Raw genomic sequence first — 15,108 nt, forward strand, 5'->3', positions numbered from 1 at the left:
ACCCATGGTCTCAGATGTACAGCTCACATATAACATGTACGATTATATGTCTGCATTAGTTAGAACTATAAAGCTTCTCATAAAATGTCACCTTGTGTTTCACTAGTGGGACCCCCAAAGCATACTATACAAAATGGATTATTACTCAATATTTTCTGTGATCCCATACACAAGACCTCACTCCCCTTTAAAACAGAGATGTTATTATTTTTTTAATCTTTGATTTACAAAGATGCAAATAGATTTTGCTCCTATGTCTACTATCGCAACTACACTTCCCAGAGATGCAGATTTTAAAATCACTTTTACCCAACAAAATCTCAAATGTATCATCATAACACTATATTGTAACTGAATAATGCAATAATGTATTGAGATTTAGGTGGGCTTTATTATGTCCAACATCAAACAGGCCTACAATACAGACTGTCAATTTACTTTTTTATGTGTAAACAAGTTACTTTCGTCTGAAATGCATTTAATGAATGCCCTCATTTTCTCTTTGTCACATATGTGTTTATAATCCCTTTTAAACTAATGGAATAAAGGTTTTTTCGGACCATTTAGCAGTTGGCGTTTGATTAGTTTAGTTTTTAAGGTATTTGGGTCGTGTTTTTTAGCTTGTAATGGCATATGGTTTTCAGATGAATTGCGAGCTACATTCACATAGACAGCCCTTCTTTCTTTTTCTTTGCCTTTCTCCATTCTGCGCCACTCAATCCTGCAGGTCAACGTGTTCCAAACACGTTATTTCCAGTTCTCATCGATAAACCTCCAAACACTGTGATTGTCTGTTTCGGAAGACATTTTCAAATGCCTTAGTTCAACCAGGTTCCCTTAATTGACCTAAACAGTATAGTCTAACTGAATCAGGATCATTACTTTGTGATCATGATTAATCACTAGTTTAAAATAGTGTTGTTTTCGGGGGGGGGGAGAAAACCAAAACATGTGTGGGGTTGTAGTAAAGAAATGCATGAAAGACTGGTAAGAGCAATCAGAGGGATTTGTACTTTATTATATCATGATTTCTGAATTATTGGCATGAAGTTGGACAATTTTCCGCAACTTAGCTAAAGCATCGACAAAGCTGGTTTCACAGAGAGTTCTGTCTGTTCCCACAGAGATTACCAGGTCTCCCACTCCTGTGCAACTTCAAGAAACTGGTGCATGCTTCAGCAAAATGTCTTTCCTCTGTTTCACCGTACCTAAAGCAACGAGTGCTGAACCTTTGTCATGGATCAGTTGTGCAGTTATAGCACGATAGTGATGGTCCTTACCAGAGATGGCAAAAGTACACACATCCTTTACTCAAGTAGAAGTACAGATACTCGTGTTTACAAATACTCTGTTAAAAAAAAGTACTGACTAAACTTCTTTACTCAAGTAAAAGTAAATAAGTATGGGCTTTGAAATGTACTTAAGTAAAAAGTAACTACCAGCTGTTTTAAAGAGTACCTGACCTCCCTTTATATTAATAGAACAATAATGTCATTGTTAGCTAATGAATGTTTCCATGCTGAACAACGGCAACATGACAACGTTTTCATTGGTCCCTCTTCTTTAGAGAAGACCAGGAAGTGGTGGATACACGGATCGTGTTCAAATCAATAGGTGTCAAGGGGTGAACTCAGAGGCATGAACCCAAATGCACAACTCAGACTCAGACGGTTTCAAAATACAGTATTTTACTGGATATATCACAGTAACAAGATAGAGAACAAAAAAACACTCTAAAGAGGGAAACTAAACTAAACTATGGAAAAACACTAAAACACTCTTTCGAGGAAAACTAAATAACTACAATAAGGAGCTTGAAACAAAACAACGGACGTGGATCAGGCTTGAAGGTACGCTGGTATGTCAAGTCATGAGAGAAGACGAACTGGCACAGGACAGGGGGAGACTAAGACTATATATACACACAAGGTAAGGGGCACAGGTGGAAACAATCAGGGCGGTGTAGACAATCATAAACGCAGGAGACACATAGGAGCACAGTGACCAAATAGAAACCAAGAGGGAGAATTACTTTTCAAAATAAAAACAGGAAGGCACAAGACAAAGGGACATGACAAAAGCTAATTTAAAGAATACAACTTTAAAATGATCTTTCGAGACATGACAATAGGCACGCAATGACTCTAAATAATAATGATCACGCCACCAAACACAGATTAAAACTAAAGTAACGAGCCTGTTTTGAAAATGTAAGAAGTAGAAAGTACAGGTATTTGTGTTCAAAATGTGAGAAGTAAAAGTAAAAAGTCATCACAAAAATAAGTAGTGGAGTAAAGTACTGATACCAGAAACATTTACTTAAGTACTGTAACGAAGTATTTGTACTCCACTACTTCCCACCTCTGTCAATGCAACACATGTAGCTTGTGGCAGTTACTCCACTTTCTTTGCCATTTCACTTCTTTGCATGGCAAAAATCCACACTGGACGTAGGGAGGACGTTGGGGAAAAACGTGGTCATTTCCCCTTGGTAATGTGATATATTTAAAACGTTGACATAGAGAGCTCTAACCAATGCTCCTCTTCCTTTCTCCATCCAGCTCCAGTCGTTCCTGCAGGTCAACGTGTTCCAGATCCGGGTGGATGAGTGTCCGGGCTCTGAGTGTGGGGGGGCCGGCGGCTGCAGCAACGTCCTGAACGTGCGGGACACGCCCACAGTGGTGGATTGCGGGACCATGAGTCTTGTATCTGTGACGGTGGAATCTACGGCTGTGTGCTCCTGCTCAGGGAGAGAGCAGTCCCATCAGCCCTGCAACACGTATCCCAGAAACCCCTGCTTCAACGGCGGGGTGTGTGTGGACACCCAGCATGGCTACAGGTGAGTTGAATTCAACTCAGCCCGAGAGGCAGAGCTTAGTAGCATTTATTTGTTATATACAATTCAATAAATGACATTATGATAGTAACCAATTACAAACTGTACACACCTGCAAGCCCGGAGGAAGCAGAGCCTTTTAGGAAGTAGCACAGATTAAATAAGTTTGGTTTATTTGTAATCCTCCTTTCACTTTATCACTGCAGAAAAAGAAAATAACCCAAGGCATCAATGCTGTTTAATCTCACAAGTCATTCACAGAAGCTTCGATATCACTAAAGCAGAATTTGCTATAAAGTAAATATGTGAATAAATGAATTCCATTATGCATTATTATGAAACTGTTTACATGCCAATGTGATGGTATCGCTGTGGGTGGATTCTTACTTGAAATTGAGTTCCGTTCCAACTTGAATATGTGTACAGAAACACACCTTAGCGTTTATTAGAGTCCAACCTCGACTTCATCAATCTTTTACAGAAATAAAATGGTGTCTTATATGATTATTTGTTTCCTAAAGAGTCAATGAAATGGTTTTAGCTTTTACTTCTATATGATTGAGGTAAAGGAGGTCAGCAGATTGAGCTTTGGTGAGATGGGAATTCACACAGAAAGCAGAGGGTCATCTTGGACATGATTCTACACAGAATGGCTTTATGTGTGTTGTTGAAGCCATGTAAGGAACTCATTTAAAGGAGAGTTTTATTATTTAGTTGATGGAAGATATTTATCTGTCGTCCCTTAGTTTCTCTCCTTGTTTGTTCTCTGTTTTTGGCTGGCTTTGCGGGACACAGTTTGAGATTATTATTTCAACCTTTGTGTTTCTCCTGCTGCCTGTGTCGAGGCCTCTTTATGAGGATATGAACCCAATGGCTCCAGTAAGACGCAATTCTGTAAAACTCCACACAGTTTGAAGTAGCCTTGAGTTATTTTTCTGTGTATATCTAAATTGACAAACACTGTTTGTATTTAGTTAAGGAACACTTTTGAATTGTCTAAGTTGAACCAGTTTACCTTAATTGACGTCAAAAACGCAGTGTAAATGAACGGGGGGAAAAGTGTTCCATTGCTCCATAAATCATTGTATCATCACTGTTCCTGTAGCATTACTCAGCACTCAAATGAATAATAATGTATTGTCATTGGTTATATGGGACAATAAACAATCATTATGGCATCCTAAAAATATCAGAATCAGAATATCAGACAACCCTTAATCGTCCCACAACGGAGAAATGTACGGTGTCACAGCAGCAGGGTACGGATAAAAGGAAAAAGAGTAAACTTACAAATAAGTAAAATTAATAAGTACAGTATGGTAATAGAAATGTGCCTGTTATTTGAAAAAGTAAGTGAACAAATAAAAGTATTGAAGGAGCCGGTAATGCTAACAAATTGTAAAAAAAAACTAGTGTATATCGCATATTAGCACAGTTTCTATCATTACAGTAATAAAATAAATTTCGCATTAAACCAAATGTTGTCAGTTAAATGACACAAAATGCCACCATTTATTTTGATACATCATTACATTGTCATTTGTGCTATTCTTGATATTTATTTTAACATCCACTGCACCTGGTTTCCGATATCCCAGTGTACCCTGAGAGCATTAAGCACAGTGCCTGGACGTTTCTGTCCATTATCTGCCAGGAACAACATGAGTTTGTCGTTTTGATGTCTGTGTACTGGGACAGTATGAAAACATAACAAGGTAAATAACTCATTCCGGTACATTTGATATTGTACAGATTGTTTTTGTTTGTTTATCTAACGTTTTTTGAATAGGAAAAAGGATATTAGGTTGATCAGTCTGATGTTGCAGTCTTGTTGGATTCCCATTGTTGTCAATGTTCTCAGGTTATTTGCACAAATACAATAGGAATAACAAAATGACCTTACAAATCCAGGTTTTACTGACATCAATTTGACCTTAAGAGGAAAGAAATCAAAATCTCTATGTGAAAATGAACGGTTACTTATCCATTTTGAACACACAAACTGTAAATTCATGCAATTCCACTGATATTAGCAAAATTAACTTGTCCACCATGAAAGACATGAATCTAGATATACTGAACATTAAAGGCAATATCAAAATGCATGGGGAACAAATTGGAAAATCAAGCAAAAATGAATTTTAGAGATATGTTTGTTTGGGCAATACATATACTGTATGTCACTGTAAGCTTCTCCACTGCTTAGCTACATCAATCATAAATGTCATACTGTTGTCATTGAAGAACAACATTGAGAAAGATCAAGATCAGTACACATCTTGTTGGGCTAGTTTTATGGCAGATCTTTGGTTCTGCCAGACCTGAATACTTTCCAATGCTGCAGCAGGCTGGGTCTAAGTCCTGGCCTGCAGACTAGTGAAGCTGTGCATTATGGGAGGGTCAGCTGGTTGGGTGTGTATACAATCAGGTTCCAGTTTAGCCGATGCTCTTCAAATCAAATCAAATCAAAGTTTATTTATAAAGCACATTTAAAAGCGATTTTTGGTCGGGCCAAAGTGCTGTACATGTAATAAATACTACAATCACAATAACAAAAGATGTTAACATCTCTTAACTGCAAAGAAGCTCATAAGGTACAATCAGAAAATACCAAGTCAAACTGATGAGTACTTTTTAGGCTAGATAAAGTTTGTTCATCCCAAATTAGGCAATTATTTAGCTTTTTGAAGTGAAAGATAAAAAAAAATTGAATAAAATACCAATAGAATACAATTAAATAAATATATATATATCAATAAAGCATCAACAAATCATGTAAATAATTGAGAACTAAATTAATTATTAATACATTTGAAAACTCTATAATGGACTCTCATAAAAAAACTGAAAAATAAAGACATATAATAATAGCACCTTTCATGCTTGACGAGTATGACAACAAAATGACAATAACAAATGAGGAACATAATTAAAATATATAAAAACAATAAAACATGAACAGTGATACTACTAAAAATGATAAGCCAAATTAAGTGGATAGGTCTTTAATTTACTTAAAAAAAATTCCAATTGATGTTGCCGTTCTAAGATATGATAATATATACATTATGTTCACTTAGCTGTTGAAATGCAGATATTAACTCTTAACCAAGGATGTGTGCTTATTTGTCTTTATTTGTATTTATCTATATTTAATATCTTCACTCTTTTTATTTATTTATTTAATTTGCCTTATTATGTTCTCACTGTTGCTGTCACACTGTAATTGTGCCCACCGAGGGTCTCACAAAGGATTTAGGATTCTGACAAAAGTCTGTGCAGTTTCTGTAATTTAAACTGAAATATAAATCCAATGAGGTAGGGTATGTTATTCTTATGAGCTAAAAGTCAACAAGTCATTCCTTCCAACGTCGGGCCATGGTGGATAGGGCATGGAAGGAAATTAAATGAGTGAACATAAAACCAAGCCCATGCGTTTAAACCGTGAGGGAGAGCTGCAGGAAATGTCTCTGGTGTTTGTGTGTAGCTGTGTGCGTTCTTGCTCTGTTTACTTTAGAGGAGAATTCTCTCTCAAATGATATCGGTGATTAAAAACTGGAAGGGAATGAACACATCAAAACACACGAGCTGCCCATTGCCACGAAAGGTAACCTTTAATTGAATACCCTGGTAGCAAATGCTCTAATAATCCTTTAACTGCCGAGCTCTTAATTTGAACTCCCGGGTCCTTGAACACTTATTTTGCTCATTAACAGCAGAGTAAGCTGGTGTTGTTTGTCACCCATTTGCTGTAGAGATGAATTCAAATGAAGTTGCAATTAGTATTTGTATCCATGCTGAAGGGAATTCTTGAACCTTGATACAGTTGTTAAAAACTGCTAGAACTGAATCACTAAAACCATTTTAATTTTGAATAAATAGGTGGCAACGAGGGATGTAGTTTAAAAAGCAGCAGTTTATACAAATGAATACTCAATTTATCATTGATTGTTCAGTCAAGTGTGAACCAAATCATTAGAATCAGTGCCAATTGTTTTTGTATTTTCATATACAGGCATCAGAAAAATGGGATTTGGGGAAACATATTGCAGCGTTGTCTGATCTTGGTTTGTCATTTGGCCAATTTGGTCCAGACTGAAATATCTTAACATTTATTCCAACGCCATCATCAGTTCAACATTTCCAATTGGATAGCTTTGGTTTATGACAAAATACCTCCAAAACTAATGACAATGTGTTATTTGGCAAATGAAGCATGCTAACATTAACCCAAGATTGAAAGGCATGGTAAACTTTATATCTGCTTAAGCATGTTAGAGTATGTTAAAAGTCAACTTTAATAATCCAAATTGGGAAACTTGGGAGGTCATAGTGCAGTACACAGTCAAGAACTGTCCATATCAATAAAGAGGACATATTAGTCTAATTATTTTAGGTTTATGTTTGTATTTATGTCTCCATGCTTTAATCTTTAAAAAGATCTTTATTTTTCTCATACTGCCTGTGCTGCAGCACCTCTTTTCACCCTCTGTCTGAAACCAGAGCCCAGTCTGCTCTGATTGGTTAGCTGGCTGGCTCTGTTGTGATTGGTCAACCTCTTAGAGATGTCCCGCCCTTTAGCTAACACGTACAATGTGTTGGAGCGCTAGCCAATGCAAGTGTAAATGTTACATAGTGATGTCACCATGTTACAAAAGTAAATAAGGGGGGGGGGGGGGGGGGGTGGGAGAGAAACTTACTATATGGAATTTGGGATTTTAGCCTTTGCAGACCATTGACATGCAAAGAAACCTATACAACACCTCTTTAAACAATCCTACTATTGAATCAAAATACCTGGTAAACCTGACTTATTATACTTTTTCCTTCATAGGATCCTTCCTTTGCCAATCTGGTTTAGTTGAAAGCAGTGAGGGTGAGCAGCCGTACTAAGAATCTTAACACAACTGAGCAGCTGACAAATGTTCATTCCATAGGACCCCCCTCACCATGCTAACCATGTACTGCAACATGCCTCCTGTATGTTTGTGCATGTTACCAAACGTACAAAGTCCAAAGCTCAGGAGCCTTGAAACAGTTGCAAATAAAATAAATAAATCTGCGTCAAGACCTATTAGAAAGAATATTTGCTTGAGCAGTTGTAACCTTTGCATTATAACCTTCATTGGACTATAGTCATGTATCTCTATCTCTGTGTAAGTATTTACTCTTTCAACTGTGAATTGTTAACTTTGGTAAATGGAACATTTCCTGCATTATGTCTTAAATCTATTGGCATTCCCTTTGTTGGAATCACATTGTCCTCAAAGAAATTCTCAGAACACCACTTAACGAAGTAAACGTCCTCATAAAGACCCAAGGACCTTTGACTTAGAAAGGGTTATTAACGCCTTTGTTACCTCAAGACTGGACTATTGCAACGCTCTGTATGTGGGTATGGACCAGGCCTTAATTAAACGCCTGCAGCTAGTCCAAAACGCAGCTGCACGTTTGCTGACTGGCCACAAAAAGCGTGACCACATCACCCCTATTCTGGCCTCACTACACTGGCTTCCAGTTCGGTTCGGTTTTTAAAGCACTAAATGGGCTGGCTCCGGCCTATATAGCCGAACTCCTCCAGCGCTACACCCCAGCCAGAGCTTTAAGGTCTGCTGACCAGCTGCTGCTGGTAGTGCCCAAGACCAGGCTTAAAACCCGAGGGCACCGAGCCTTCGCAGCAGCTGGCCCGAGGCTCTGGAACACTCTGCCCCTCCATGTGAGGTCGGCCCAGACCCTAGGGGTTTTTAAATCTACACTAAAAACACACTTCTTCTCTCTGGCCTTCTAGTTAGAGCGGAGCACGACTCCTGACTTTTCCTTGTGTTTTATTTTTATTTTTTATATATATCTGTTGTAATTTATTGTCTTTTATTGTGATTGTAGTAATGTGTTTTTATTACATGTTCAGCACTTTGGCTCGACCAAAAATCGCTTTTAAATGTGCTTTATAAATAAAACTTGATTTGATTTGATTTGAAGGATGAGTGGTCATGCTTTAGAATCCCACCAAGGCTATGTCATTGGTATAATATGAAATGTTTGATTTGAGACTGAAAATCAATGGTATACAGTATGTTACAGCCAGTACTGTATATACAAGCACAAAATATTGCCACATTGATGCAAATGTTCATAAAAAATGTAGAACTACAAAACCCATGCCACCACAGATGTGGGTAATTGTATGGTGAAGCAGCCAACGAGACAGTTCTCAACCATTTGAACGTACCATCAAATGTAGACAATCTAAGTTTCCTTTTCAATGTAAAATGTGCTTTATATTAACCCCAAGATCCTCTAGCTTGCCCACCATCAGATGAGTTTGATGGTGTTAAATGTCCTGGTAAATATTAACCAATACAATCTTAACAAGACTGTGAGGTCTTCTGATGTGACTGTTCACTGCAACATTTCCATTAGACATGTATGCATTTTCTTTCCTGACATCTTTTGAATATGTGTTTATACTTAACATTTACTTGTTGTACTTATCGGGAAAAAGTTTACCGTTGAGTTTTTTCTCTTTTTAACCGTTAGAGCCAATAGAATCGAGGGGAAGTTCCTAAATCCATCTAAACATTACCATTGAGGATTGAGAGTGATGCGCACACAGTTTGCCCAAAACCTGAAACTCCGTCACACTCTATATAAAAAATACGATTATTGCCATAAATATGATGATGGATTATCAGTAATCATTTCAAAGTGACATTGGATTGACCTTCAGCAGCGTTTTAATGCCATTGAACACAACTTTGATCAGAAAACAGCAAACGTAAGACGTATTTGCTGTTTTGGCCCCGTAAAGCTAAGTTGTGCGTTGTCTGGTTTCGCCTTCGCTGCCGCGAGTTTTGGACGTGGAGTGATGATACTTATACCATTGGAATCTCAGCTCAGATTGTGCAGATCCAATGAAGTATAAAATATTTCTACCGTGAGTTATGTGCTAAGTGCGTTAGCACTCTTTCGCTTAGTGCTCATTCAGAGGCTCGAACTTAGACTTGTGTTTTGTTTCGGTAGAAATGGTTCATATCGTCAGGTAGCTGAGTTTCTTCCCGTTAAGTGGGTATGACACATTCATAGTTTGTTAAATGTTAAGAAGCCCTCAGACGCTGTTTCTTGCAAGATGTTGTGGGAGCCCCGCCCCCGGGAGCTCCCGGGCTTACCAGGTTAAGGACAACCTTGGTTTTTCCTGCTGTTTCTGCTTGTGGCAACTAAAACATTATTCCGTTACATTTTCATTACTTTATTATACGTCTCAGATATATACAAAACATGTCTCTGAAGTGATTGGCTGAAATACCAAACAGATCATTGTAGCATTCCATAATCCCCTCTGTTTCAGCCCTGTTTCAAAGTTTAAATCTTCCGGACAAAATTAGAAAAGTGCCGGTCAAAGGTCTTCTTTGTTATTTATTGAGCTTTAAAACAAATGAATAACGACTCTATATAATAATATAAGAATAAAACACGGAGGACGGAGATCTCTTTTTCTCCCCCTCTTCTGACTTGATCAGAGCACGCTCCCCTCTCCTGCAGGGGGGCGTGGTCAGCTGCAGCTCACAGAATCAGCCCCCTGCAAAAACAGGGCTGGAGAACAGCAAATAGAGTGAAATGAGGCATGGCTAAAATGCATGATCTGTTTGGTATTTTGAAAACAGAAACGTATAAATATACCTTATATAGGTATGGCCCTACAATATATCATTTAAATATAGCATGATAGGTGTCCTTTAAATAAGTACTTTAATTGACGTCAGTGCACCCCGCTGCCTGATTGTGCCTGTGCTGTATGTCATTCATTCTCAACATAGATAAAAGTACAATAAGCATTCTTCAGGTGTAGGTAGATTCTCTATTCGGACATTATAGCCTATATGTGCGACTGTCGGTCCGATGTTGTAAAAAAAAAAAAATAAAAAAAAATCTCAAAATATTTTTTTATTTTTTATTCTCAAAATTACGGGCCAAATATTATTGCTGGCGGGCCAACAATGGCCCGCGGGCCGCCTGTTGCCGACCCATGCTGTACAGTGTGCTTTGGTCAGATGTGTGATCTTGACATGAACTGCTTCTCTTTTCAGTCATGGCTGCTTCCTAATAGATTAGGGTTAGGGCACCATGCGTACCATTGTTAATGTTTCCTCTTTGTTTGGCACTGTGATGGTCAACCCTATTATGCTTTTTATACTCTTGTAGGTTTGGAACATTTTATTTTTATTTTATTTTAAGTTTGGTCATCATCAAAACGTCTGTTTGAGATCGGCCTCAAAACTTTTCCTGAATCCCTTTAATGCGTATTCTATTTGTAGGAGACAGAGTAGCTCTTAGAAGTCATGTTCTGAGAGTTTTCCGTGAGATAGCAAAGTGTAAAAATGAACTGGCTTCAGAATGTAACCACAAAACACAAGGCTCCATCTCTTGAAAAGAGATGTATGCTGAAAACATGTCAGATTCTTTTAGGCTCATATTCAGCTGTTATATTCATTAATTTAAGGCTAAATAGTCCCCATTGTGTAACCTACAGTATACGTGAACAGCAACCATGGTTTAAAGAGAATACACAGGTGTAAAGATGTACTATTAAATGTTACTATTCACATCCCTCCCCATCACACACTTCCTTAATATCCTGCCTGCACAATATCAGATTCATAGAAATTGACTTTAAGAAAAACAACTTTGGGACAGCTGGAGACTGTCTGACAATTTCCTCCGAAGAAATACCCTTATTAGCTCCAACCTCCTGATGCCCGAGTCAGAATGAGTATTCCTCGCCTGCAGCAACAATTCAACACTTGAATGGCTTCATGCTTTAGTATAAATGTATTGGGCATATATATTTGCATGGATGCCCAGAGAAACAGCTAAATGAAAAATGATGCAGGCTTTTGAATGAAAAGCAGGTTGGAATTACTGTATGTGAATATGGAGCAAGATTTATGTTTGCAGTTCTACGACCCGGCAAATGTAACATTTTGACAGAGGATGCCGCATTTTATATACACCGTAAATAAAATGCCCACGAATATTGGTATATAACTGTTGGTTAGAGGACGCAAGAAAGACAATACGTTGTTAAATGTGTACAAGCAAAGAATTTTGAGTTGGTCATGTTTTCCTCGTTTTATTATTATCTCTGAATGTTTTCAAAATGACCTGAAATCTAGTGCTGTTGCTCAAACAGTTTGGTGAAGTCAGATGTGGGAGAAGTACTCAGATCTTGTGCTTAAGTAAAAGTAGAAGTAACACAGCATAGCAACACTCTGTTACAAGTAAAAGTCCTTCAATCAAAATGTTACTCAAGCAAATAAAGTATTGGCATTGAAATATACTTAAAGTATCAAAAGTAAAAGTCATTCTGCAGAATGGTCCATTTCAGAATAATATATATGATGTTTTTTTAAATGATTGATCATTAAAGTGTTCTCAAAGCTGGTAAAGGTGCTAGTTTGAATGACTTTGTATACTGCAGGGTAGCTTGTGAATTTACTCCAGGTGGAACTCAAGTATTTTTTAAAGGTTGATTATATTTCACATCATTAATCCTAATCTGTAAAGTAACTAAAGGTAATAAAACCATGTAGTGGAGTAAAAGTACAAAATGTACCTCTGAATTACAGTGTGGTAGAAGTACAAAGTAATTAAAAAGAATCCCTACATAATTGTATTTAAGTACAGTACTTGAGTAAATCTACTTAGTTACTGAGTAAAGGTCAGTTTAATGGAAAATGAAATATAATACACTGGCCTTTCCACTTTTTTGTATTCATATCTTCTACATCCAACTGTTCCTGTGGTATATTTCCCCCACTTTTAGTGTATAAAAGCACATGGTTGAATGTCACATTACCTGCAGGGTTCTCAGATTGTGTACCATGTTGTTTCATAGCATTTAGTTTACAAGGCCTCGGAATATGCAGAGATCACTACTGCAGTTCCTGACAGGGTTTGACTGCCTGGCTTTTTCTGAATATTCTTGGCGTACTCTAACTCAAAACACAGCTCTTGTTTGCTTCTGTTTCGTAGCATTATAAATAGAACAATCCTTTCACAACCTCCTACAGGATGAACATTCGAGCATGTTAGCTGTCACATCCTGTCACTTCTTGTTTCGGATTCCCGGCAAACATGTGAACTGAAGTCTTCATTAGAATAAATCACTCTGTAAACAAGGCCAAAAGTGGGCTGAGAGCCTTTCAGCAAATCATTTAACTACAAACATGATGATGAAATAAGCTCTTTGGTGCTTCCAGTGGTAGGACAGAAATGGAGACCCAGTTTAACCCCGATGCTCCGTGCGTCAGACATCCTCGGGCTCGGATCTTTAATGTGTAAGTGAAGGTCTCTTCGCAAGCAATTGACACCTATGTGTCGTCCAAAGCTCTTATCACTGTCTAGTGTGTAACTCTGAGCAGAATTTGAATGTCTGATGGAATTAAGAGTCCTCTTAATGTTGTCTGTTTAGCAGAAGTTAATATGTTTTAGTTTTATACAGTAGTGCAGACTCTGTTAATTGGTGTCACACAGCGTTATTATTGATGTGGTATGACTAAGTTGCTAAAAAACCCAATTTACATTAATTTCAATATATACAGTACATGCATGCAAGGTTAGTGAGTTTAGCAGATAAGATACATTCATTTCAACAGCTAGTCACAGGTAAGTAGCAAACACAAACACCAGATAAAGATGATGGGAAAACCATTTTATTTACCATTCAAACTTGGTCATAAGAAGCAGTACTGGACAAAGTAAAATTGACCTGAAAGGTTAGGGTTAGGTAGTTGTGGCTGCAGAGCTGTAATTGTAAGGTTACTTTGATGGCTGCCACTTCTTTCTTGTTTTTGTCCGGGAACCATGCATGTCTAGAGATCAATGTCTAAATAGTCCATCATGCAGCCCTATACTTTAAATGAACTCTAAAAACGTTGAGCTGCTGGTGGCACGGGGTGAAAAGTCAAAGGGTCATCAAACCTTTAATGTTTATCCTCTGAGGACAATGGAAATATGTACTAAATTCCATTGAAATCCTTCCAACAACAACAACATCTGAAATGTAAAATGTGTTGTTAGTTCTTCAGGAAAAGAATGATCACAAAAGTTGTCATGAAAAAGATGTGTATCCGTACTGTAGCTCTGTCTGGACCTAAATCGATATTTATTTAACTGAAAAGAGACCACCCTTTTATAGTCAGAAATCAATGTGATGACCATTGTGATGTCAAATGTGACTTGCTCTATCGAAATCAGTCGCATTGACCCGAAGACACATTTTGAGTTGTATACACTGTTGGAAAGAGGAGATTCCTAGCTTTCTAATGATATCAGGATTTTTGTTGTACTCCAAATATTAAGCGAAATATGTCACATTATATAATGACTGTCACCGAGTCATCATTTTGAGAAAAAGGCCTTCAAAGTTTCCTCTTCTCTGGAATCCATCGATCTGATTGATTATTAGCGGAGCAAATGATCAAAATACTACGGAGGGAAGATATTTTCGTTTGGATTACTGGTCTGGGGGAAGCTCGCGAGTGTGTGTGTGTGTGTGTGTGTGTGTGTTTGTGTATTTTTGCGTTTGTGTATATTGTGTTTGTTTCCCGGGGAAAACACTCACGAGAAACACCGGCTGTTGTTATGCCTGCTGTGACGTTAAGTTACTCCGTTCTCCGCTTGTAATTATGCCGTTACAAGCTTCATAGTTGTATTTATCATCTAAATTTGCCGAAACAAGTTTAATATTCTGAAAGCCAAGACTTTGTTTATTTGAAATCAGATGAAAACAAACTGTAACGGACCCTGCCGTGTTATCTATTACTATATGCCTTACATTCATAATTTCAGCGGGAGGGAGGGGGTGCGGCGCTGCGGAAGAGCAGATTGCGAGTGAGAGGTGCCTGTCATCTTCCCTTTACAAGCTTCACAAATGTATTTATCGTGTGATTTTGGAAATAAAAGTTTCATATTCTGAAAGCCAAGACTTTGTTTATTTAAAATCAAACAAAACACCCGAACCCCGAAAAACTAGTTTTTTACGCAAATCCACGTTTATTTTGAAATGAGCCGTTGCGACTTCCGCCTGATTTCTATAGAGCGGGTCACAAATATCAACTGATTAACCTTCTTTACAAAAAAGTGAGGTACAACTTCACTGAAAAAAAATGAAATGACCCATTAGCCTCCAAGCATCTGTTTGAATGGGTTTGTGTTGACAGGTGAGCAAACACTGGCAAGTTGACACAATTTGAACAAACTTGCTGTAGTAACTG

At 37.7% G+C, this 15,108-nt stretch overlaps 1 protein-coding gene across 1 annotated transcript in view; it reads left to right on the top strand.

Annotated features, from left to right (window-relative positions):
- si:ch211-186j3.6 (neural-cadherin) overlaps nucleotides 1-15,108 on the top strand; it is a 437,178-nt gene that overhangs the window by 295,792 nt on the left and 126,278 nt on the right. Inside the window, 1 exon segment of the mRNA XM_034117220.1 lies at nucleotides 2,562-2,839. Coding sequence (XP_033973111.1) covers nucleotides 2,562-2,839 — 278 coding nt within the window.

The sequence above is a fragment of the Trematomus bernacchii genome, unplaced genomic scaffold, assembly GCF_902827165.1.
Source record: "Trematomus bernacchii unplaced genomic scaffold, fTreBer1.1, whole genome shotgun sequence".
Classification (NCBI taxonomy): Eukaryota; Metazoa; Chordata; class Actinopteri; order Perciformes; family Nototheniidae; genus Trematomus; species Trematomus bernacchii.